At 43.4% G+C, this 25,966-nt stretch overlaps 1 protein-coding gene across 1 annotated transcript in view; it reads left to right on the top strand.

Annotated features, from left to right (window-relative positions):
• The window catches only part of PAPPA (pappalysin 1), a 219,355-nt gene that overhangs the window by 40,313 nt on the left and 153,076 nt on the right, over positions 1-25,966 (top strand). Inside the window, exons 3-5 of the mRNA XM_039866768.1 lie at positions 10,658-10,803; positions 14,956-15,249; positions 22,466-22,658. Coding sequence (XP_039722702.1) covers positions 10,658-10,803; positions 14,956-15,249; positions 22,466-22,658 — 633 coding nt within the window. The remainder of the gene's footprint in view (positions 1-10,657; positions 10,804-14,955; positions 15,250-22,465; positions 22,659-25,966) is intronic.

The following is a 25,966-nucleotide window of genomic DNA, read 5'->3' as shown; positions in this document are numbered from 1 at the left end:
CATCTGTGACCCTTGTGCACATATGACTTTGGTCTTTGAAAGCAGAATAGAGGGGTGACTGGAGAGTGAGGGAAGAACTGCTTGTGGTCCCTAAAGGTGAAGAATAAGGAGCTCAAAACAGTTACCTCTGAGAAGTAGTGGAGGATCAGTACAGTCTCGCAAATGCATAGGATTGCAAGTTTTGGAAGACAGAGCATATTTGAATCAAGTTCCTTAATAGTTCTGTGACCTTAAACAAATATCAAAGACTCAGCTGCCTCCTCTGTAAAATCAGGGGTGAAAGTAACACAGCCTATTGCATTGGGGGTTTCGAGGATTTAATCAAATAATACACAGTCAACCCTTTAGAGCAGCTCCTGCACTGAGCGAACGCAAAATCACAGTGGTGGTGGTTTGGGGATTTTCCACCTCCAGGAAATCTTCTGACCTCTTACATACATATCCCTTAATTCCCAGCCCCTCTTGATCCTCGATCCCCTCACTCGAATGTCGTCGTGACTGGCATGGGCGTTGGAGACGATCTGATCACTCTTTACAACCTAAGTGCCCTTTTATTGTGGGTCCTGGAGATCTCATTTTAAAAAAAAGTTCCCTTACTCCAAAAGCCCTGCACATATGAAATGCTGACGTATTCATTTTTGCAAGAGATAAGCAGCATGCCACGCTCAGTTTATGCCTTTCCAACAAAAAGCAGTCATGTCTGGGATCCCAGGATGGGGCTCTCTGAGTAGCTCTCGCATGTCCTAGGAAAGGAGGGTGCCCCTGCATGCTCAGGACCACACAGAACAATGTAAGAGGGGAAACAGACCACCTCCTGGCCCAGGACTCTGGCCACTGCACTTACTATCTCTCAGAACTTACAGGTGAAAGTTGAAACGCTTTCTTGGGAACACGCCAGAGAAGCCCCCAGCTCGCTGAGATCTGAAGTCACTCCTTTCTTAGATGTGTATTTTCATCTCTAGTTCCCTGGTCAGATGGGAGTGTTTGGTGCCCTTTCGAGGCCTCAGCGGGAGGCAATTGGGTTTTTTCCACCCTGGGTTTGGCATGGTCAGCATTCTCGTTTTCCTTTCTCTATCCACTGGTGACACTGACCACTCATGACAGCCTCAGTGCTCTCGGTCAGATGCCCTTCCAGGTTGGGAAACAAAGCGATGGGGGTGTGAGAGGGTCGGGAGGAGAGACACCAGTAAGTTTTGTTTTAGTGAACCGTATTTCTCCTAAATTGATCGCAGCTCAGCTTGCATCTTCAAACTCACAGCCGGCTGATCTTTACACCTCCTAAGCGGGAACCTCCACACCTTCTCTCTCATTGTCTGGAAACACAGCACTACTGTGTGAACAGCAGTGGGTTTTGCTCACGGATGTGTTTGCTTAAGCCGGACAGGCTCTCATTTCCCTGGTTTTTCGGAGGGACATTTTTCTGTCTTTCTCCTTCCCTCTCTGCTTCTCTTTCTTCCTTTTCTGTCATGTTCTAGGTTGTTTTGGTAGTCTGATGGTGAAGGATGGAGGGCAAGGGGATTCTTGTCTTTGTCTCAAGCTTCTGATGTTTGTGATTGCAGCCTTTTCTGAGTTCAGACAGCCAGCGGTGGCTCTTAGCCTTGAGTGTGACTTCTGACTACTGAACTATTTTTATGGCCGCAGAGGACAATGATGACTGTAACTCCAAAAAGCGTGAAGCATCTCAGAATCTTACAGAGAGTGGAAGAGAGACGTAAGAGAGAGCTTTGTCCCATGAGGATTCATGGTAGAAAAACACAATTTGCCTGTGGCTTGGCAAAACATCAGGAAGGAAATGACTAGATATTTCCAGTAACTTCTTAGCCAGCATGGAGTAAAAGTCATTTCTTTTCCTCTGAATTCTTTATCTGTAAAATGGGAGAATTTGGATAGACGATTTCCAAGATCTCTGTGTTTCAGACTTTTTCAAATCAGACGCTGTAATCCTGGTTCCTGGTTTGTGGGGACCGGGATTAGAGTACAAATGGGGAGCATCATATTGAAAAGGCACAAATAATGCCACACACTGACACTGCGGATGTCCAGGGAAATAAGAGACAGCCTTCCCTTCAAAGTATTTTACCAGCCCCTGATTCTGAATTGAGTATGATGTGTTCGAAGTACCAATGAAGGAACGATTATACTCTACGACAAGTTGAAAAAAAATCCCACTCCTATTACTTAAGTCCTAGCAGTAGCCTAATGACGGTGCCCCACCTCAGGCAGTCTGCATGTCTACTGTTTTATTTATTCAGGGCCCCCAGGCCCTGAACGTGGCATCCTCTTTCCAAAAATCAGTTTGAATTTAATTCTCCTTTCGACAGTCTGACATACCATGTCACGCTTTCCAGCGTTATTTCTCCATACTTGAATTCTCTAATTGTCACAAGATCCTTTGAGAACTATCTCTTTTTTTAACTCCAGGAGAAACCCAATTTGGGGGAAGTTACTAGACCTGTTCAGGTCATCCAGAGAGATCTACATTTACTGTAACAACTGTATATAGTTCTAACTTTAGATCATTCTGTTATTGGCCTAAGGTTAGGTGATTTGTATGGGACCACAGTCCATACTGAAATCTGGAAGTTGCCATATTGGCAGATATTGGTGATGATGTTGTAATTCTCGCTCTATCCTTCCCAAACATAATATTGTTCACATCAGTTATATGGTTTCATGGTTAAAAATTAGAGCCAAACCACAAGTCTAAAGAAATACCGCCTGTACCTAGAACGTTGGGGCTGCTACAACTTAATGAAATAGAGGTGATTTGTCTTTATTTAATTGTGCTTCCAGTGTAACACACACCACAGGGCTGTTCTATTTTGCTCTGTGTGGCCAGTTGCATTATTTATCAATTGTGGTTTTTGATCGTCCGAGAAGAAAGTGAGGCGGCGGGAAGAGGCAGCTGTGGGCCCCGGGACTGCATGCTTCTATTGTGAAGGCAACAGAGTGACGTGAGACGATCACATGACTGTGCTGGTACTCTCGACCCCTCATTGCACTGAACTGTTGCTTCTTCTTACTTTTACCAGGATGTTCTTTCTTCATGCTTAATGGTTTCCCTGAAAAGAAGTCCATTCTGGGAGCCTGGGACTGTCAAAGCAGAGATTATAGAACCCCAGGCTGAAATCTCAGGAAGTGACTGATCATTCAACAGTGTGTGTGCTCGCATGCACGTGCATACCTACTATGTGCAGGCACAATGCTAGATGCTGAGCGTGCAACAATGAACATTTTACAAGATAGGTATTATACTGCCCTCATGGAATGTCCTGCACGTAGATAAGTAGCTGGTTGGAGAAGTGCTTTATGGAGAAGTTCAAGGTACTGTGGAAACACAGAGGATGGGCACATCATTTATTAGGGGTCAGAGTCGCTTCTAGTCTGAGTCCTGAAGGATGAATCATGTTCACCAAGTGAGTGTAGCTGAGCTTGCCAGGAACCAGGTGTTCTGACACTTTGCTTACTGCCCCAGCAACCTCTAAAAGCCACTTTCAAAAAGGCAAATGAGAAAAATAGGATTTGAGTAGTTCCCAGTCAAGGTACTCATTTCAAATGAGTGTCCTTTCTTCTGAGATTATTTTATTCTTTGGAGTACTACTCCAATACCCTTTGTTATATGAAGGACACCATGAATGTTTTATTTATTCGTCAAAGTCACTACTTCCACCTCGATTTTTTAAACAATCCAGAGGTCTGAGAAGCTCTCCACTGCTTCTGCGAATCAACACCTTCCCCTCCTCTCATCCAAACCCTCAGGACTCTTGATCTCATCCATCTCCTGGTCGCACTGTGGTCACACCCAGCAGAGAGCTGCAGATGAGTGATTTTCCTGAGTTGACCTTCCATGTGACTCTGTAGATGGTACGACCCCAGGAGACAACTCTCCTGCTCCTGCTGGGCCTGAAGTGTAGGGCAGCAATAAGAAGTGGGGGCGGGGACACTGATTTACAGAGTCTGAGACTGATAAAGGAGAAATACTCCAGGAGACCACGTCAGAACCCACACACACACACACACTCACACCATTTCACCTCCTCTTACTGCCCCCACACTCAGCGTCGAATTGTTCCCCATGCACAAAGACCTCTCTACTTAGGTATTCTCGGACCCACCCCTTTTTCCGCAAGCCACTGCCAAGGCCTCCTTCTCCACTTTCTTTCCTCCTCTAGTCCATCTTCCACATTCCTCCAGAAAGAAAAGAAAGCTCATTGGAAAACATGAACCAGATCGTTTTCTCTTCCAGTCAGTCTGTCAGAGTCCGCTTGGAGCTTTCAGGACACCCCACCCTCCACGCCCGAGGACTGGAAGTGTCACTCCCCTCACGCTCTTTCATGCCTCTCGGCTTTCTGGAGCTTCTGTCGTGTTCTCTGTCTTCCGCGCTCGGTCCCATACCCGATCGAGGTTTATTCATGGGAGGACCTCGGCGATACCTTACCCACCTTCGGCTGTGGACGAGTCGCAGCTCTGTGCTTCTATCATAACACGTCTTATAAGAGAAGATGAGAGACAGTGGTAACGAATAAGGTCAGCATCAGCCAGCAGACTAGGGGCCTGTCTTGCCTCTGACACCCCGGAGTGGGAGAAGCAATTTTGGAAAAATGGTGTCACTTCACCGAGCCCTGGTTTCTTCCCCTGTAAACTGGGGATATTCATGCTTAATGCATAGGGCTTTGTACAGCTTCAAAGAAATAATATAAAAACATTCTTCAACACTGCCAGAATGTAGTACACTCCCCCAAATAGTGGTTTTATTAGTATGATCCCATTATGTTGTGATCATCCGATTATTTGTCTCGCTCCCTTCATAAAACTGCTAACTCTTTATAGTGAAAATTGTTTCTCTTTTATATTTGTATGCCCAGTGTCTAGCCAAAAGCATAGTATTGATAGAATCTCGTATACTATAGAATATATATAGAGAGAGAATAAATGTTGGTGAATGAAAGAGGAAAAGACTGAATGAATGATACGCAGGGGGAAGAGAGGGAGTTGGGAAGGAAGGAGAATGTGAAGGCAGTCAGAAAGGGAGGAAGGGTGGGTGGAAAGAGGGGTAATGAAATAATGACATTCAATAAATGAATGAAAGAATGATAGATTTTTCAATAGATCTTTGATTGGTGCTGTTAACATTTTTCTTAGACTATGTGTCAAGCTTCTCTACAAAACCTATTATTTTGGAAACCAATCATTTAGGATTCTGAGAATTTAATAAACTCTCCAAGTACTTTTTTTCCCCCGTGCCTGTCCTTACAGACAAGAGAGGCATATTTAAGTATTTCTGACAATGAAACTAAGCAGGAGAATAAAGTCCAGATCATTAGGGCCCTTGGGTATAAGTACAAAATCCAGTTTTTAGAACTGGTCACAACTTGGAGAAAGCTTGTTATTTGGAACAAGGATATGGATGCAATAAACATTCTGAGGTTTATCTTGCTTTAATGACTTGTCTTGAGTGGCTTTGATCTTTACGTTGGATAATCACTTTCAAATGGTTTGGTGTGTTCCAAAGATGGAGGAGTCGTTCATGGACTTGAGATCCTCCCTGGGAGCAACAAGCTGCAGTCGGAATTTGGGAATAGACAATGTTACAGGATTTGCTCTGTGAGTTGGAGAAACAGGGCAACCGCCTGTGAGGAAGATAAGCACATAGGTCCAGGGATAGGAACCAGTGTTCACTGATGCAGGAGAGACACAACAGGCTTTGGGAGCTAAGGCCCATTTTCTCTAGCTCCACGAGTTAGCTAAAGAGAGAATTACGCATCTTGGGGTCTTTTCACGGGTTTAGCACTTTTCTAGGCCTTTCTTATGTATTGCTTTCTTGAATTTTTATATTCTCCTTTCTAGGTTGAATTTGATAATTCCCATATTACAGATGAGCAAATTGAAGTTCAGCGAGATTGTCACTTCTCTAAGGTCACACTGCCCCTTGGTTGGAAAGGGTGGGTTTGAACGAGTCTGTCTTTCTCTTAACATGTCGCTTTTTCTCCAGCACTTTGCTGCCTTTTTCCTTACCAGGAAAGAACTATCACCAGCCTGTGGCTTGGAAGTGGCCCACTCTCAATCAGGGTTAGCCCTCCTCAAACTGAAGACTTTGGTGCATGGCAAGCACCATCACTGTAACCCGGCTGTACCTATCAAGTGCCCAGGGAGTGGAATCTTGGCGTGACACTTCTCAAAGATCTCCTCAGCTATTACTTCTGCCGGGGGAGTCAGTCTCTTTGGGTGGGAATAGAACCAGAGGCTGGTCAGTCTGGATCTGGGCTTGCTGTGAGTCACAAGTCTGACCAACCAACTTCAAAATGGGAGAGCCAGTGTACTATGGTTCTGGAGTTGGAAAAACTAGAGCCTTCCATGATTTAATTTAAAGGATTTGTTGTTCTGCATTTTGAATGTGGTTCCCTTTTGCTTCTCTTTCAATAAAACAGGCCCTGACAGCCCTCTCATTGAGCTTATTACAGAGTTGTACCATCTCAGGCCAGTGCATTTAGGAAATATGTTGTTGGCACTCACCAGCGAGTGAGATGCATAAAGAAAATATCCTAATGACAGTTGAGTTGAGAGAGCTTTGATCTCCCTCCAGAACTACTCTCATGGCTTTGAAATGCAATTCTGGCAGAAAGGTACAGTCTGGGTGTCTTGGCATTCTGGGGCTGGGCCCCCTTGAAACTGACATTCCAGGGGACCCAAAACCTTCCCAGTAGGATCCAGGTGCACGGGCAGTGCAGGAAGAAAAGAGACAGCAAAACATCTCTCTTGAGAGGCGACTCTGGGAAAGGATCTAAGTTAGGAGAGATGTAGCCCAACATTTTCCAAACTGTGTTGGTTATGCTGTTATTTGGTTTTTGGCAAAGACAGAGGTGGGGCGGGGGAAGGGATTATGGTCAGACATGTTTGGGAACACTTCATACATTATCTGACCGACTCCCATTTTGCATATTAAAGACTCTGAAAATTCTTGCAATTAAAAAAATATATGTATTTAACCTTGCTTAACAGAGCATATCTTAAGCTCATTTAACTCAGAAACTTTTTCTCTTTAAATATGCATGTGTTTCTTGTGGGTTTAGCCGTCGGTATACCATGATTTGGAAGACACTGAGCTAGTTCACAAGCTCATTGACCATATGGGGACTCTGAACTGCAGAGCAGGCAGCAGAGGGTGATGGAAACAGGCCAGAAATTAAGGCGATGCAGGTTCTGCACAGAGGCATCCAGCTGAGGGGGAGGCTGGGGACTTCAATCCTTTCCACACGAGACTCTCCAAGCCATGCTCCCTTGCAGGCAACTATGTGCCCCTGAGAGAAGAGGTGACTTTTACCAATCGGTGCAAAAGCACTGCCATGTAGGCTAGTGAATCTGGTTTGTTGTTACCTTGGGCAAGTCACTGAACCTCCCTGAGCCCCGCACTAACCATCCTGTTTTGAAGTTATGTAGTTTAAGAGAGAGGTGCTCAATAACTGCCAGTCAGTGGGAGCACTCTCTCTTGCAGGGAAGTTTCCAAGGACACAGAGATGATAAAGACTCGGCTCCCACCTGCTTGAAGCTCATAGCCTGATGGAGAGGACAGGTGCTCACACAGTGAAGACAACACGAAGTAGGGCGATAATAGAATCACTAGAATTAAAAGTGGGTGGGGGCTCTGAGGAGGGAGAAATAATTTTCAGTTAGAGGTGATGATGATGATTTTGGTGTTGCTAATCATTTTCATTGTAATAATAATAATAATAATAATAATAATAATAATGCAATAAAAATAGCCAAGGCTAGTGATTGAGCGCCTTCCGTGTGCCAGGCACTGTACAACGAACTTCCTCTGTGTTGACTCTAGTCCTCCCAATACCCCTGAGAGATGGGCATCATTATCCCATTGCACAGATGTGGGTGGTCCCAAGTGTATATGTACATCACATGTACATCACATGTAAGTGGATTTAGCAGGCAGGGTAAGATTTTAAAAGGCTGAGAGTCAGGGAAAGAGGTTGTGGGGCAGAGGAGGGAGAATGATGGGTGTGCTTAGGGAATGGGCGTAATTGGGGAAAACCAGAGATTCTCAGATGAGGAAACCATGAGAACTTGAATGGGAGGGTATGGGAGGAAGAAGAAGGTTGCCTGGCAGAGATGAGACACTGAAAGCTGAGACTGGGGGAGCCACCCCTAGAGGCAGATTATCAGTTTAGGTTTTTCCCTAGCAGGAGAAAATGGACCAGGCTATGGAGGGGAGAGTGTGCCAGGACTGTGCTGTGCTGTCTTGTTTAGTGCTGCTGGTGTCCCTGTGAGCTGAGACTTGGAGAGGTAAAGCCGCTTGCCCATGGACATAGGTCTGTCCATCCAACTCTGGGTAGTACTGCCTCATACATAAATAAACACACAGAGTTTGAGATTTGGATTGGTTTTTCTGGGCTACTGATCTTTTTAAAAGCACATAAATTTGACCAATTTTTAATATACACAAAAGGCCACCCTTCCCACAGTGGCAAAATGGAAAGGCAAGTCTCATCATCAGTCTCTCTAGCCTCTCAAGCCTTCTCGATTTGACCTTCTGTAATTTCTCCTCCATCCATTGACTGAAAGGAATAAACCGTATCTTAAAGAGGTAGAGGGAAGGAGGTAGATACCTACATGTATTCCTGTCCCCGGGATTTTCCCCCGATGCGTTTGGGAGATACCCAGCTTGGCTATAAACTGATGAGAAGACCTTAGCCAGCAGAAGGAAAACTTTTAGCTACAGAGCTCTTTTCCTTTGGGTGGGTCCCCGCAAAAGACATGGAGAGAAGAGAGGCCAATGGAGCCTGGATGGCTACTGTTGATTCTTCCTTTTTGAGAAACAGAGATTTCTCAAAGTATGAAACAACAACAACAACACATGCAATCAGGGGAATGGCTCCGACATCTCACATCTCTGCCTTGGGACAGAATGAATACCACCCCCTGAAAAGATTGCTTCTGCAATTACAAATGAATAAACAACCAATTAAAATGGCTCCCCAGCCTACCCCACCCTTCCCTTCTCTCAAGAAGCTTTCTCAGCCGAGAGCAATGAGGCAAAGAGGTGACTTTCTCTAATAACATTTGTGTGCTCTGCCCGAGAGAATGCTTGATGGAAATGGACGAATCAATTAGAAAATAATAAATAACGCAGATAGGGCTGATCCAAGAAAACCTCAACTTCTTTGTGTTTTCATTCTCCTCCCACACGTTGTTTCCCTTCTCACCATGGCCCTGAGTGTGCTTGGAAATGAGGGTGAAGTTGTGGGAAGCGTTAGACACTTCCAGATTTGTACTTGGCCTTGTCACTATTTATGTGATCTCCGAACCCCTGTTACTTCATCTATAAGATGGGGACAAATAACCCTCTGTTTTCTCCTCTAGAAAATAGGGATAATAATACTGTCTACCTCAGTGTTATTAAGAAGATTAAAGGAGATAATCAATGTAAAGTCGAGCCACATAGAGGAGCCCAAAAACATTAAATATCATTATTCATAGATTTTATCTCACCTGCTGTATCAAGCCGCCTACTTATTTATGTTTTTATTCATTTATGCATTGATTCATTTCCAACTTTCTCAAGAAATGATAATCACTTGCTCACAAGGATCCCTAAAATACATGATGACAGACATAAAATGGGAGCTGAAAGAAGCATGAGAGGGGAACGGGATGCCTCTGTCTATCTAGGAAATGAGCCGTTGAATGATATGCCTGTGACCGAGCCAAAGCTTTAGCGTTTCTGTTCCGATGGGAGAGTGTTACTCTGCAAGGGAAGAGTTCTTATTTATCGAGCACCTAGGATATACCAGTCTCTTTCCAAAAACCATTGCTTTTTCTCTCCAACATGTGTTTGTTCCATGTATTAAAGAGTTGACGATTGTCGTATGTGGAGTTAATTCACTTTCCAGATATGTCAGACTAGAGGAGCAGCTACCTCAAATGCAATAACACCCTCTAGTCTGTTTTACAGACAAAGAAATGGAAGCTGAGAGAATGTAGAATCATATGCTGCAGGAGGCAGTATGATGCCCCAGTGAGAAGAGAATGGGTTTCTAAGCCAGACAGAATTGGCCTTGAAACCCAGTTGTGCAACTTTGGACAACCCATTTAATAACATCGGGCCACATGTTGCTTATCTTGAAAACAGAGTAATAATACCTCTTTTGCAAGGTTGGTACAGAGAGGCAAAGCAGGCCTCCTAGTACAGCTCTGTATTGGCCAAATAAGTGGTCCCAGGTCCATAGTGAATGAGTAAAGGAGGAAGGAAGCCAAGACTAGAAAACATGTAATCTCTTCCATGGTCTGTTTTCTTGATCTATACCCACATTATGTGGCCTTGTCATCAGTCAATATAGCAGAGTCCTTAGGGGCACAGATGTTGACTTTAGATCAATCTAGGTTCCAAACTGAACTCTGTTATTTATAAGCTGAGTAACCTTACCAAGTTTCTGAAACTCATAAGAATTGCAATGTTCTTATCTGTAAAATGGGATCATATCACATACCTTATAACATTATCGGGGGAAGTCAATGGGGTGATGTTTATAAAGAGCTTAGCCAAGTGCCTGGCACAGAGTCACTCTTACTTAAGTAGTAGTACCCGTTATATGAATAATAACTTTTTTGGATGGTGATGACAGCCAAGGTTCTTTTTCTATTACAGAGCATACTTGGATGTTAATGAACTGAAGAACATTCTTAGACTGGATGGATCAACACACCTCAACATCTTCTTTGCAAACTCCTCGGAGGAGGAATTGGCAGGAGTAGCCACTTGGCCATGGGACAAGGAGGCCCTAATACACTTGGGTGAGAATTAGAATTTTCTTCAGGAGGAAATTGGCCGAGTATGGGAATAATTTAGCACCAATGATGATGATAGTGATCATAATCATGGTGGTGGTGGTGGTAGTGATAGTGGGGATGGTGAACGATCTATCTTTTTAATTTATAAAACACTTCAGCACTCCTTATTCCAACCACCAAACAATGCTCTGAAGAAAATAACACAATATTATTAACCTTGTTTTACCAATGGAGAAACTGACATTCAAAGAAGGACTAGGGTTTATCCAAGGTCACACAAAAGTTAGTGGCAAAGCCACATTTTGAATTCAGGTTTCCAACTCTGTCCATTGGTTGCTTTCTTCTTGTACCCCCTGCCTCTTTGTTCATACAAATAGATTCTCAGCCTGATAACCACAATGTGCTGGCACAGCCAGTCATGAGTTGGCTTAAAAGATACCACAGAGGCAAGACAAAGTGTGTTTGTAAGAACTCCTTGTTCCTCCGTGCTCCACCCACTAACAACACCAGGAACTCTTCTGACATTCGAATTATGTATATCCATAAATAAGACACATGTTTATATAAACCAATCACCAATGTTAGAAATGATAACACTTTCTGAACCAGGCCCTTCGGCAAATGTTATAGTTGTTCAATTTTTATTTCTCCATGTGCTCTTCTAGTACATGTCTATATGTAGACATGCATTTTTTTAACTGGTGTATATTTGAAATCATAGCATAGATGCAATTTTGTGTTCTTTCTTTTTCACTTAATATTAGGCTATCTACATTTTTGTCACATTACAGCAGTCTTCATCGTTACTTCCCATCTGACTTCTTTTCCACTTAATATCGCAAAAGAAAAGAATCGTTCTGGGTCATTTCTACCTCTCTAAAGTTGAGATTTGTAATGGCCACATAATAGTCCATTGAGTGAGGGGCACGACAGTTTTCTTTAAACGTTTTCCCTTTGATAGAATGTTCCTATTATTTACACCAATGAATAGTGATGACTCAGCGAGCATCTTCATCTGAGAATGTTAAGGCTCAGCAGAGTGACAGTCTGGATGTTTCCTCAGGCCTGCCTGGTCTCCCAGGAGTGTACCCTAAGTCCAGTAGCTGCTCTAAATCTATGATATCTTGGAAATGAGGAACTTTGCAGCTTCAGATGATGACGTTGTGCCAAATCAAATTCCGGACTTAGTTCCCTCTATACTGTTCTCATTTCCCAGTTGTTTTTAAGAAAATGAAACCAATGTGTGTGTGTGTGTGTGTGTGTGTGTGTATGCGCAAATAAAGATAGATATAAAAATAAATATGTAATGATCCTCAGCTGGGGAGATTTTATCTTTTAGGAGACATTTGGCAATGTCTGGAGATATTTCGGGTTGTTACAAATGGGGGGATGCTACTGGCATCTAGTGGGTAGAGGCCAGCGATGCTGCTAAATCTCCTATAATATCCATGAGAAAGACTTCTAGCTCAAAATATCAGTAGTGCTGAGGTTGAGAAACCCTGAGATAGATAATGGATGGATAGGCAGGTAGACAGACAGACAGACAGACAGGCACAGGCAGACAGGGATTTAGCAGAAGAGAGTGTGCAACTTAGGTAAACTTGTAGATGATAAACTTATATCATATGCCCAGTATTATGTATGGGAATCATGCTGGTCCAGAGCCAAAATCCACAGTTGTTCTCAGCTGTGACTTGACTTAGTATGGCCTTAGGCAAGTCTCTTTCCTTCCCCAGGTCTCAATTTCCTCAGATTTTAAATGAATAGGTTAGACCGGATAGCCTCCAAGGACCCTTCTCAGTGCTGAAATTTTGTCCTATTGGAAAAGCGAGCGAAAAGGCCATGATCAGAGTCTTAGACAAGTTGAACAGCAGGCTTCTAAAGTTAGAGAAAAATACTCTTGATAATTCCACAAATTTCAGAGACTGGCTCAGGACCAGGAATACAGAAGGCTATAAATCCATAGCATGCTATAGTGTTTCAGGATGATGTCAGGCTCAAGCTATTTCACCTTTTAAGAGAGGCAGTGAAACAAGACTCAGGCTCTGTGGTGTCACTCTGTGAAAAAGAGTGAGTTGGGAGGGAATGAGGTAAAATCAACAGAGCCAGCCTGGTTATTAAGTCTGCAATCTTGTCGTTATCCCTGGAAGTATCTGTGGGGTCTTTACCACCTGACCCCCATTGCCTCAATGTCAAAGCTTCGTGGAGAGACAGAGAATTATTGGCACTATTGTTGCTATTTATTTGAGAGCTCATCAGAGATGCAAAAGCACTTTCCCCAAATCACACAGCCAATGTGAAGCAATTTGAGAATTATAACCCACGTCAGGCTAACTCCAGCTGGCTGCCACCTCCCCATTCGGAGACATATTGGTCATAAGCAATTTCTCTGTAGTAGTCCCAAACAAACCCAATTTATTAGAAATATATATATATATATTTATTTATTTATATTTATATTTTACCCTCTTCCGTTGTTAACGCCATGATCCCTTGAAAAAGTCTTGTGTGGGAAGGGGATTATATTTCACATTATGATTGACAGAAAATAATTGAGAGAGATTTCCTATCTCAATTTCTCTTCCTCTCTGCCTGCCGCTTCTCACATACACACACGTGTGCACACACACACACACATCTTTATCTTTGTGTTAGAAGGCTGTGAGAAGTTCAGGATTAATAGACTGTGTGAGCCCCATGACTGAACGAGCTCACCTCCCAGTAGTTCCATCTGAAAGAAACCCCCCCACGCCCACTCCAGACTTGTGGGAGAGCCTTGCCCCCTTACCCTTCTTTTATAAGACACTGCTCTGCACTTAAAGTTACTACTTACAGGGAACTCAGACCTGGATTTTAACCTTCCCTTAGACACACTTAGATTTTAAAGTTTCAATATCTCTCTGCTAGCCTCTATATATTTATCTAATACCTAAAATGAGCATGGAGCAATTAATTGATTCTGCTGAGATCTACTCCATTTGTCTCTCTAAGCCAAGCGATGCTCAGTCTTCTAAGACATGCAGTGTAGACCATTGCTTCTCAAACTAGAATGTACAGACAGCTCATTTGGGGCTCTTGTTAAAATTCGGAGTCTGATTCCGTGGGTCTTGAGTGAGGCCTGAGAGTCTGCATTTCCAGTCACCTTCCAGGCGATGCTCATGCTGCTCGTTTTGGAGCCACATTTGGAGTAGCAAGTAGTTAAGACCATAAGTAAGGCACTTGCTGTAGGTCAGGTGCTATGCTAGCTGCTTACATGGGATTAGACCTGGTAAAACTTCTTTTGTGGGGTCAGCATGCAACAAATATTGAAGCTACATTTACTGACGTGCCGTATTCCAGTCCCTGTGCTAGGCATTAACGGCAGGACTCCGATTAAGAGCCCCTGGCTTTGGAAGGATTGTTTCAAATTTCAGCTCCACATTGACTAGCTCTTGATCGTAGGCCAGTTTCTTCACCTCTCTGTGAATCAGTGCCTGTCTCATTGGGACGTGAATGATTAAGTGTGATTATACACAAGAAACACTCCGCATAGGGCCTGAGGAGACATCATAAATGCTCGCGACATGTTGACTGTTATGATCACTGTTACAATGGTGAGTGCAACGTGGTGCTGACCTTCATGAGCGTTCACTTACGTAGAGGAGAGAGATAAAGAAATGGAATTCAGAGGTGGTAACCGACTTGCTCAATATCACAGAGTTAGTGAAGGCTGAATGAAAACTGAAACCAAAGTGCCTGACCATGAGGGCTTCATTTAAACAAAAGCGCGTAGATGTTTATATACCATGGCGTGACTTACTTTCTAAGGAAGAAGTTGCAGCAAAAATGTTTACCAGCCCAGATATCAAAGTCCTTGGATTCTCATCATGCCACCTCTTTTGTAAATAGTTTGAAATCACTGTGGGTAAGTTGCCTCACCTCTTTAGCCATTGGTGTTTTCATCCGAAAAATAAAGGGATTGCACAAAATGACTTTTGAGACTCTTTCCTACTCAATCAGTGATTCTTATTACAAGTCATAACACCTCCCAGGGTAGAGGAGTCACAGGGTGGAGAAGCCTGTAGTTACATTGGGTAGCACCCTATCGACTGGGAGATTCCTGCACCAGGAAGCAATGTGTCCAGCTTGCCTAATGCTCTGGTTTTCCCCTTGCAGGTGGCATTGTCTTGAACCCATCTTTCTATGGCATTCCTGGGCACACTCACACGATGATCCATGAGATTGGGCACAGCCTGGGCCTCTATCACATCTTCCGGGGCATCTCGGAAATCCAGTCTTGCAGTGACCCCTGCATGGAAACCGAGCCCTCCTTTGAGACCGGAGACCTCTGCAGTGACACCAACCCAGCCCCGAAACACAAGTTCTGCGGTGACCCAGGCCCAGGAAATGACACTTGTGGCTTTCATAGCTTCTTCAACACTCCTTACAACAACTTCATGAGCTACGCAGGTAGGAAGGACCCTACTCTCTGCAGGGTGCATGGGGCTGGGTGTCAGATGTGGGCTTTAGTCCTGGCTCAGAGTAGCTTTGGGCAAGCTGCTTACCCTTGCTAAGATATCTTCTTCCCAATAATTTCTCATCTCAAACAATCAGGATAATAGTCCTTCTGTGAGCACCCCAAGGGTATGAGGAAGATGTTGCATCTGAAACCTCCTCAGAAAGACCCTCCTGGGAATGTGACCGGGACTGAAAGTCTGGAAACCTGAGTAGGAAGCCTGGCTCTGCCACTAGCTCACCTAATGCTTTTCGGTCCATAGCATCCCCTCTCTCTTCTCAGGAAAAAGGACTCTTTGGACTCTGCCTCCTAAGTTTCTTCTGGTTTCACATCTCTATTTTTCTCAGCCAGTGGCTGTTTAAACTTTTTTTAAACATCAAACACTCACACCCTCCTTTACTGTTTTATTACCAAAAAAAAATAGAGGCTGTGTTTGGTTGTACAAACACAGAATTATTACATTGCGGTTATCCAAACCGCATACATATATCCTGTCCGAGCCCTTTTTTATACCATCGGTAACAGTACAGGACTCATTCTTTGGGCTCTAGGATACCCTAGACTTCCTGTAAGCATATATCAAGGCCACTTTCAGCACTTATAACATCTTTGGCAAATTAGAACAAGCCTCCTTCCACAGGGCAGTCACAGCCCTCACGACTGGCCCCTTAAGCCAAGAGCCCTTGTGTGAGGCAAGATCAGCAGAATTGCATATGGTGGCCCAGCACACATTCTATTATGATATTCAGTTTGGGCATCTGTTTCCCCTACTACAGGCAAGTTCCGTGAAGACACAGATTGCCTCTGATACATCACTGTATCCCTAGCACCTAGAACAGGGCCTTCATGCTTCATAAATGTTTCTTAGGAAGAAAGGGACAGAGGCATGGAGGGACGAAAAGGAATAAATCCTCTAGTGACAGGTCTATAACACTAATTCTAATAAATAATAGTATTTCTACTTATATAAAAGTTTATGGTCCAGAAAGAACTTTAATATACACCATCTCATTTAATTCTCACCAAAAATCAATGGGGTAGGAACTACTCTCATTTTATAGATGACAGTACTGAGTCAGCTCACAGACTTCATTTGCCCCAGGTCATACATCTGACTCCAGGCATTTTTTTTCTCTTACTATTGTGCCATTCTTTAAAAGGGACCTAAATAATAGAACAACCAGGGTGGTTTTCACACTCTGCTCTCCACAGAGAGGCCTCGGGGGCTGCCCCAACTCTGCTTCAAACAGGAATACCTCCTTCCAACAGTTTTCCATTTCTGTTGGGGTTTTGCTTCAGATTACATGTGGAGAAATGATGTTGCTATTAAAACCCAGTGAATTAGATGATTCCCTAATGAGTCTTCCTGCTTTCCCATTGGGACTGATGACCTCTGGGGACCTCAGTTTCATACAGTCCAAACCTGAGGTCTCTTGAGTCAGTAACCTACCCGAACACCATAAAGAGTCTTTAGGTTTAGGTCTCTTAAAAAGACCAGAGTGCTGGGTATTTCCTCAAAAGCAGATTCCCACTGGGCTCCCATTCCCAGCCAAGCCAACATCCCACATCCGGTGCCCTGTCCCCTCACACAGCCCTGCTTACGTTCCATTTCTGTAGCACCTTTCCTTGGCCAGCTCAACGCAGATGGAAAATAAACAATAACATGAGTTTGGAAGTTTGCCGGCCTCTTAGGGACCTAGGAGCTGCCACTAGCTACCAGACCCCCATAAACTAAATCTTTTTTCTTCCCCTTTGTACAGATCTAAAGAGTGATTGATTTACTGTTGTTTTTTTAAAGGAACCCCTCAGCTCAGTGACCCATTAACAGCAGAACTAATTCACTGAGCTACGATAACAAACTTACACCCCCAAAAGCATATTCGAGGCGACCACGAGCTTTGAAATGTTTGTTTTCCTTAGGATCTCTGATAGATGAGGTGACAAAAGAAGCTGGATGAAATTCAAAATGCAGAACAGGATCCAGGATCGGGTTCTCAGGGCCGGGGAGAGAGCGATGCACAGGGGCTGTGCAATCAGGCGAGAGGGTGGAGGCCTTGCAGGGTCAACTGCTTTGAGTTCCTTCCTTCCTGGGTGCCTCTTCCTCAGGCCCGCTCATCAGCTGGGTAAAGAGTCTGGTGCGGTGCCGTCCAACCGAACTTTCTGAAAAGATGGATGTCCTGTGTCTGTTGTCCAGGAGGCTAGCCATTATCCATAGGCGGCTATTGAGTCCTTGAAATATGGCTCGTGAGCCTGAGGAACTGAATTGTTAGTCTTAAGTAATTTTAATTAACTTAAATTGAAGTAACCACACATGGCTGGTGGCTACCATATTGGTCAGCACACGTCTCCAGTAGTTACTGAGTGCCTGTGATATGCAGGACACTGTGTGAAACACTTTATAGGCTTGCCTCAGAACCCTCAAAATAACCCAATGAGGTGAGTGCCGTTATTACTACACCCATTTTACAGATGCAGAAAGTGTGGTTTAGGTAGCGTAAACAGCTTGCCCTAGGTCAGACAACAAAGTCAAGACAAGCCTTTCTTACTACAGAGCCTGTTATTAATTAATTATCTGCCTCCCTTTCTGATACTAAGGGACGTTAAGAGGGTCCCAAATGCTCACATCAAGCAGGCACCAGGCGCGTGATGAGGGGCAAGCCTCGCTGAACAATAGGAGCGTATGTGTGGTCATGTCGACTGCTGGATACACCCTGGGCAGGTAGGACAACAGCCTGGACTCTAGTTCCTGAAGATTATAGGCTCTAGGGGACCCATCATGAGTCAGGGCCTCCTCAAGAGTGTGGTAACCTGCCCTTCTCCAGCCTGTGGGAGCAAGTGTCTTATTCCCATCTTCCTATGTGTCAGAGCCACTTAACATGTACATACATTTTGACCCAGCAGTCTTACTTCTAAGGAATATATCCTAAGGAAATAAATCAGTTCATGAGTTTAAAGATTTAGTCATACAAATGTTCTTAGCAAGGTTCATTCTCCAAATATTAATTAGATATTTACTATCTGCCAGATATAGAAGAAGAATGTTTATATGTGTACAAAATTAGAAACTGCTTACAAGTTTAAAGAGAATTGATTGCGGAAATAAGGCACCCACATGACATAACATTGTGCAGCCACTAAAGATGATGTGGGAGATGATCAAGGAGCACAAACAGAAGCATAGTGACCTAGTGGTTCAGAGCATGAAGCTTGGAGAGTGAGGACGCAGCTCGAGTCCTCCATGCTCTAGCCTTTGACCCAAGCAATTTACTCCTCTCTGAGCCTCAGTTATCTCACCGATACCGTGGAGAATAATCACATTCACACTGTGTGATAGTAGGTGTCATCACACAGGTGAAAGACTTAGAACCATCCTTGGTATCATAATCAGTGCTCAATCAATGACAATTAGTAGAATCATTTGTTAGCTCTTTAATGTGCAAACAGTCACAGTCACAGAATCTTATGTGTAGTGTAAGATTGGAGTGTGTGTATGTATGTATGTGGTTGTGATGATACAGATTATACATATTCATATCCATGTACACATACATATACCTATGTGCTAAATATTAATTTGTTATCTGTAGGTAATGCGTTGAGGCTGATATTTATTTCTTTGTAACCTTTTTTGCCATATTAAAAGTGTTCTACAGTGAATATAACTTTCACAATCTCTTATTGTTATTACTACTGTTGTAATTATCATCATGTTTAAGACAACAAAAAGGCCAGGACTTTTATAAAGAGCAACTCAGTTATCAATGCTCCAGACATGGGTTAGCTTCTTAAGTGCTCCCATCAGCTTTAGGAGGTGGGTGACATTGTTATTCCCCGTTTTACAGTGCATAAAGATGAGGCTGACAGGAATCAGCATTTTGCCCATGGTTGCACAGGGAGCGGAGACGCCATGTGCTTGCCTGTACCTTCATGCTCTGTGGCCACCCAGCTGCAGGAGGAAATACATTCTTAAGAACAAAGTTTTGTTAGCAAGCACAGGCACTTCATCAACAGCCTGGGGACGGGTGCAGGCTCTCACCATGCTGACATCCCCAAAGTCCTTTCTGCTAGGGGACAAAGTGGAGACAGAAGAACAAAATGGGCTGGATGGTCCTGGAGGCCGGGATCAAGTGGCCACAGTTTTCAGGAAGGGAAGCTTGTGATGGCAGCAAGCCAAGAGGGGCTGACTGTAGACATTAGCTAATTGAGACAGAGCATTCATGATAAATGAAAACCTCTTGGTACCTCGCCCAAGACTGTGATAGCCGCTCAGTCTCTAAGTGATGTGCCCTGGGACAGACTCCATTTTTTGACTTCAGCTTTCAAGTTCAGATTCATTTCTGTCCCCTCACCTATCCACTTTTTAAACTCTTTTTTTATTGACAAAATGGAAATGGATAATTTTTAAGTTATAAAAAGAAAATACACTTCTTCGGGGGAAAAAAAGAGAAACAAATTGGTGTCTAGAGAAAAAGATGCTGTTTTTTCTTTTCCATTCATCTTGATAAATGCTTTGTACGCTCCAGATCATTGAATCCTCACAACAGCTCTATGTAGTAGGATTGATTTAAATATCCCTAATTTATACATAAGGGACCTGAGTTTTAAAGTTACTTCCTTTATTTGGCAGTGATTGATTAGTATTCTGTTCTATGCCTGTGCCTAAGGTACACAGACATTCCCTTATTAATAGACAGATATGTTATTTCTAATATTTTTACTATTATAAATGATGCTTTAAAAATGTCTGTATATTTATTTCCCCATATTTGTTCATGAATATCTATTGAATTCCTAAATGTGATATTGCTAGATCAAATGAATATTTTACATTCTATTTTTTCCTTTCAGTTTTCCAGCACTTGCATGCATGCATGCACACATGCACACATGCACACGTGCACACACACACGCACACACATGCACGCGCTCGCACCATTCCCACCCAGTGAGCATTTACTGAGCACTTATCATGATTTTTGGTGCTCCACTCCCCTTAACCCTCGACCATGTTCTGAAATAAGCACTCTTATCATCATCATCTCCGCTTTCCAGATGGGGAACTGAGGCACTCAAGACATGAAATCACTTGCCCATTTGACTCCGGATCCTGCATACGTAATCTAACTATATAACCATGCTTCCTTAGGCATCATGCCCGTCTACTGCCTCTAGCCTATCCAGTGGCTTTTTCAAGCCTTCCAGAAGAAAGTTCAAAGTTCATTGCAACAACAACAAAATTTACCCAATGACCGGGCGTTTCTCAGACTGAGACATTTGAACTCTATTCTCCAGGCAATGGGGAGCCATAGAATATTTGGTATCAGGGGGCAGCAGGGCTTGAGAGGGGTTTATGTCAGTCATTCTTTTACAGAGCTTGCTAATGGGCACCAGGCTCTTCTGCTTCCTTCAAATGTATGAAAGACTTACCCAGTGTGCTGGAAAGGGGGTTGTCAAAAATTACTAAGGGGATTAGAGGCAGCTTCTGTGTATAACCTCCTCGCACGCCTATCCTTTCCCAGGCTGAATTCTCAAGGTCACATCCAACTGCAGCACCTGCCCAAACTTATTTTCTGTTTGTTTGATAAAGGGAAGTGAGTTTATGCTGTAGGATTCCCGGTGGCGGGTTTATTTTCTGATCTGGTGAGCCCCGTGCTCCTCCGTCTGGGAAACCCTGACCAGGTGACACTTCTGGGAAGTGGTGTTTTTGGAAACCAAGCCAAAGCAGTGCCTCGCTCTGCCCCTGGGGCCGCTGAATAAAGCTGTTGGAAGAGACTGGAGGCAAGCTTCTTCCGTGGGGGCTGAGTCTTGGGTCACGGCCTTCAGTCCACATCTTAGAAAAGAGAATAGGATTGCAGGTCATCACATCTAAAAATTTAAAAGATTATATTCCAGCCCCCGCAGACTCAGGCTCAACTCCTATTTATCAAGCACCTGTAAGATACTTGACCCACACAAAGTCTCAGGAAGTTCTCATATTGATTAGAAGCCTGGCCTTGGAGTCAAGACCACCTGGGTCTGAATCTCAGAGTTATCCCTAGCTCTGTGATCTTAAAAAAGTTGCCTTACTTCTCTCAGCCTCAATTTCCTCCTCTGTAAAATGGAGAAAATCATAGTGTTCATTCCAAAAATAGTTGGGGAGTTAAATGTGTCCAAAGCATGGTGCACCATGCCCAGCTTGTGCTGAGCACAGGATAAGTGTCCCAGTGTCAATATTGTGCAGAAATTGTGCTTGTCCTCATACTCCCAGCATGGACACTGGGCCTGGATTGTCTCTAGCTCTCTACGACTCTCTGGACTGTCCATAGCATAGGACACCATGCTTCTGTGGTCTTGCAGCTCTGTCTCCGTCAGTCCCTCAACTTTCTTTCTTAGTCTGAGCCATGCAATCTGGTTGACCTCAAGTACCTCCTTCTTCAGAAGCCTCTCTGGTTCACTGTCCTTCCCCAGCGTGCTGTCTCCTTCTGCTCATCAGTATTCAGCATCACAGACCTTAGCAGCCTTATGACAACCTTGACTGTTGTTATACAATGGACTGACCACTTTATAACTAGACTGGTAGCTCCTCGACGGCAGGAACGTTTTAAGTTTCGCCTTTCCGTGGCCCTTGGCACAAAGCAGAAAATGTGTAATAGAGGCTCAGAAGCTTTGTTTGAAGGACAATATCACTGTATCAGTAAATAGCAGAATTAATGAATGAGTGGGTGGATGAATGTGAAGGAATGAATGAAGAAACAAGTGAGTGCATAAACAAATAAGTGAATGAATAAACAAGTGAATGAATGAATGAATGAGAGATAGTGAATGAGGGGTGAGGGAGGAAACAGATAGAGGAATACGTGACTTACCGACCAGTGGATTTGGGGCTCGTGGACACAGTTTGTCTTGTCCTCGTCCTTAGCCATGACCTCCGGGCCATTCCCTCTCCAGTCTCAGACCTACTTTTTCAGTTCCATCCACTCTCCCCTTCCTCCTGTTCCCTCTCACCTGTCTCCAGAAGTGATGACTACACTAATTTGTTCACAGACCATTAACTCCTGGGCACTAGAAGAGGCCAGCTCTGAGTTGGCAAGGGCTGGGGTGCTGGTTCTCTGGCCATCAGGAGACGTCATAATTCTCTTGCATGCCCACCCATGCAGCCAGCTTCTTATCTCTGCCTTGGCCCACTTACAGATGACGACTGCACTGACTCCTTCACGCCCAATCAAGTCGCCAGGATGCACTGTTACCTGGACCTGGTGTACCAGAACTGGCAGCCCTCCAGGAAGCCGGCGCCTGTCGCCATTGCCCCCCAGATTGTGGGCCACACAACCAAATCCGTGATGCTGGAGTGGTTTCCCCCCATCGACGGCCGCTTCTTTGAAAGGTGAGTGTGGCCTGTGAAGTGTCATTCCCCTTCTCTCTTTCCTGCCAAGAAGAGGAAATCTTGGAAGGGAAGTGCAACTTGGAGAGGGATGTTGCTGTGTCCTCTGTCCTTGCTTTTGTTTAAAAGGTGCCTTCACCGCCTAGCACAGGGACTAGTCCATATAGGCATGTTATAAATTTGAGGATCAGGGAATAAGTGAATGATGGCTAGTAGAAATTAATAAGTAATAAAACATTTTAAGTGAGTAGCTTTATTATTAATTATTATTATTATTATTATTAAAAATCTGGAAACTTCTATTGCCAGTACTTCTGGAATAGAGGTACTGATGTGGTCTTCATAAGCTCAGGACTTGAAATTGGCAAATATCTTCATAGATGTATTATATATGAAGGTATGTGTATGTGTGTATGTGTGTATGTGTATATTCACACATTATACCTGAATGCCCATGTGTATATGTAATATATATAATTAGAATCTTTGACTGTGCCCAGTGTTTCTTTATAGAATGAAAGGTAGAATTTTTAGAAGACCAGGGGCTGATAAACTAAGACACAAAATACTTCAGTTCTGCATCCCTGTCTGTCATTTCCTAGCTGTATGGCCTTGGGCAAGTTGCTTTCCCTTCCTGAGTCTTATTATCCTTCCTTGAAAATTAGGTCTAATGATACCTCAGTAGCCTGAGATGAAGACCTGATTCAAACAGTCTCTTCAGGATCTCAAGCTTTAAGGGAACCAGATTTCAAAAGGTCATAAAAATAGACTAAGATGATGACATCTATTTTAGAACTGAGCTATAATATAGGAAAGATTAGTATAGTACCCCTTCCCCAGCCCTTTTTGGGGACGTTTATCCAATAATGATAATATATAATATTGATGATGTTGAAAATAACCAGGAAGTCATTAATATTACTCTATGACTGTGGTTGCTGCCACTTATCAAGTGCTTATTCTATGCCAGATTATGTACTACATGCTTTATATACAGAGTCTCATTAATCTTTTCAGTAACTCTATAAAAGGAAGATCATCTTCCCCATTCCGCTGAGAAATTTGAACAAGAGCCCATAGAAGGTGGTAGGAGCTGGGCTCCAACTCACATTTTGCAACGTCTGGTCTCAGACTCTCGTGTGTTTTCATGTTCTTCCAAAACTTGAATTATGAAGGAAGGGCGTGCGTGCGTGCGTGCGTGTGTGTGTGTGTGTGTGTGAAAATATATTAGATCATGGCACCACATTAAATTTGGACTCTAATTTTCCATTCTACCATCAGTCCCTGAATCTACAACCTTCATTTGGCAGCTGGGGGAATGTGGCCACGGGAAAGGAAATGCACTCCCTAAGCCCTCTGTAGAAAGCCCCCTGCCCCTGCCCCAGCTGCCCTCACTGGAAACGCAGAGCCGGGTTTGGGAAACCTCATATGACACTTCAGAACAGGCTTTCCAGCAGCCCGTAGATTTATTTATTTTTTCTATGGCAATGAGAAGTATCGGACTTTTGGTCAAGACTTGGCCTCGATTCCACTTAAAAATGGAAGTTTTGTAAATGAAGCTTCCTGTGTATGTATTCAATTTGTATTTCATAAAGCAGTTATTGTCCATTAAATAAATACCATCTGATTGTTGGAAACCTATTGGAGGGTTAATTGTTGTGTAATGAGATATGTCTCTATTACATAGTGCCCTCAGCTTCAATCAATATGTTTTTAATAACCTATAGTCAGTTGGTACTTGAGGCTCATACAATAGCTATTCTGTTCAGTCTAAGATTTCATAACGGAGTTATCATATGTTAAATTAAAACTGACATTTTAGAAACATGTCTAATTAGAGTTAACAGCTTCGTAGACCATAGTCTATGGCTAAAGGAAGTCAGCCTACAAGTCAATAACTTGTTGTGAAGGAATGGAACTGTGTATCTCACTCTCCCTTACATACAGAGTATATATTCCTGCAAATTGGCTTAGTTCAAAGTACCCAGGCTTTGATGTCAGATCGTCTGTGTTTCATTCTCGGCTTCACCACTCCTAGGCTTTGGGACCTTGGGCAAGCCATCTCACCTCTCTGGTCCTCTCTGACCCTCTGAGTCATCCATATAAAGGTGTTCACTTCACCTGGCTTTTGTGGGGAATTCAACAAGATGACATCTTTGATAAGCCTAGCACACACACTCTATGTTCAAAAAATATTAGCTCCCATCTTGTATAAAAATTTCCAGAGATGTTTAGCTACTTGAAAATGTTCTTTCCCTGCAAAATCTCTGGTGTTTTCCACTACATCCATCAATGCCAACCTCTCGCCCCTGGCCATCCTCATGTCCTCCTGCTGTTCCTCACATCTGTGGTCTAAGAGAATACAAGGGTTTTCCTTAAAAAAACATATTCAGATCCTCCCACAGACTGTGTCCTCACACATAGGCAACTGAATAAATAATTCAAGGCCACCCCCGGCTTTTCTAACTCCTTTATTTTTATCTGTCTTGCAAACATGTGTTGACTGGATGGTTTCAGCTATCTGAACAACTGACTGTGGTGTATTGGAAAGAGTGCTGGACTGAGAACCAAGACACCTGGGTCAGAAGCCTTCGTGACCTCATCCACGCCCTCTTCTTCAGCCTGTGTTCTGGCCTGTAAACCAAAGGGTTTTAGCCTTTCTCAACTGAGGTCCCTATCCTAAATCTCAGAAAACAGAAAATGACTTGAGTAACTACTTTCTTAATTCTCCTAAGGCTGGTACATAACTAGCACCATTCTAGATGCATGGGAGAGAAGTTAATTCATTATACATAGTGGATGCCTAGGACAGTCCCTGTCCAACAGGACTTTCTGCAATAATGGAAATATTCGCTATCTGTACTGTCCTTTGTGGTAGCTATTAACCAGCTGTGGCTATGGACCACTTGAAATGTGATGAGTGTAGCTGAGGAAATAGGTTTCTAAATTTATTTAATTAAAATAGCCACATGTGACTGGTGGCTGTCATATCGGACAGCATAGACTTGGAGTTAAGCACTGACTCTCACGATACCGGTTATGAAACAGCATCTCTTTCAGCATTAGTATCCTGTATTTCTATGATTTCAGTGTGTGTGTGTGTGTGTGTGTGTGTGTGTCTGACTGTAGATATAGGTACCCCTAATTATCAGATAAATGCCAACAGTAAGAAACACATATTATACACTACCTGGATGTGTAGGACAGTGCCTGATTTGGGTAAAACCCAGACTGACTCTATGACTTTCCAAGCAATGGCCTCGGGATGATTACTTTGTACTTGTGAACCACAATTTCCTAGTCTGTAAAAT

Source organism: Pteropus medius, unplaced genomic scaffold, assembly GCF_902729225.1.
Source record: "Pteropus medius unplaced genomic scaffold, Ma_sr-lr_union100, whole genome shotgun sequence".
Lineage (NCBI taxonomy): Eukaryota > Metazoa > Chordata > Mammalia > Chiroptera > Pteropodidae > Pteropus > Pteropus medius.
Note: the sequence above shows the minus strand (reverse complement) of the source record. Positions and strands in the feature narration are given on the sequence as shown.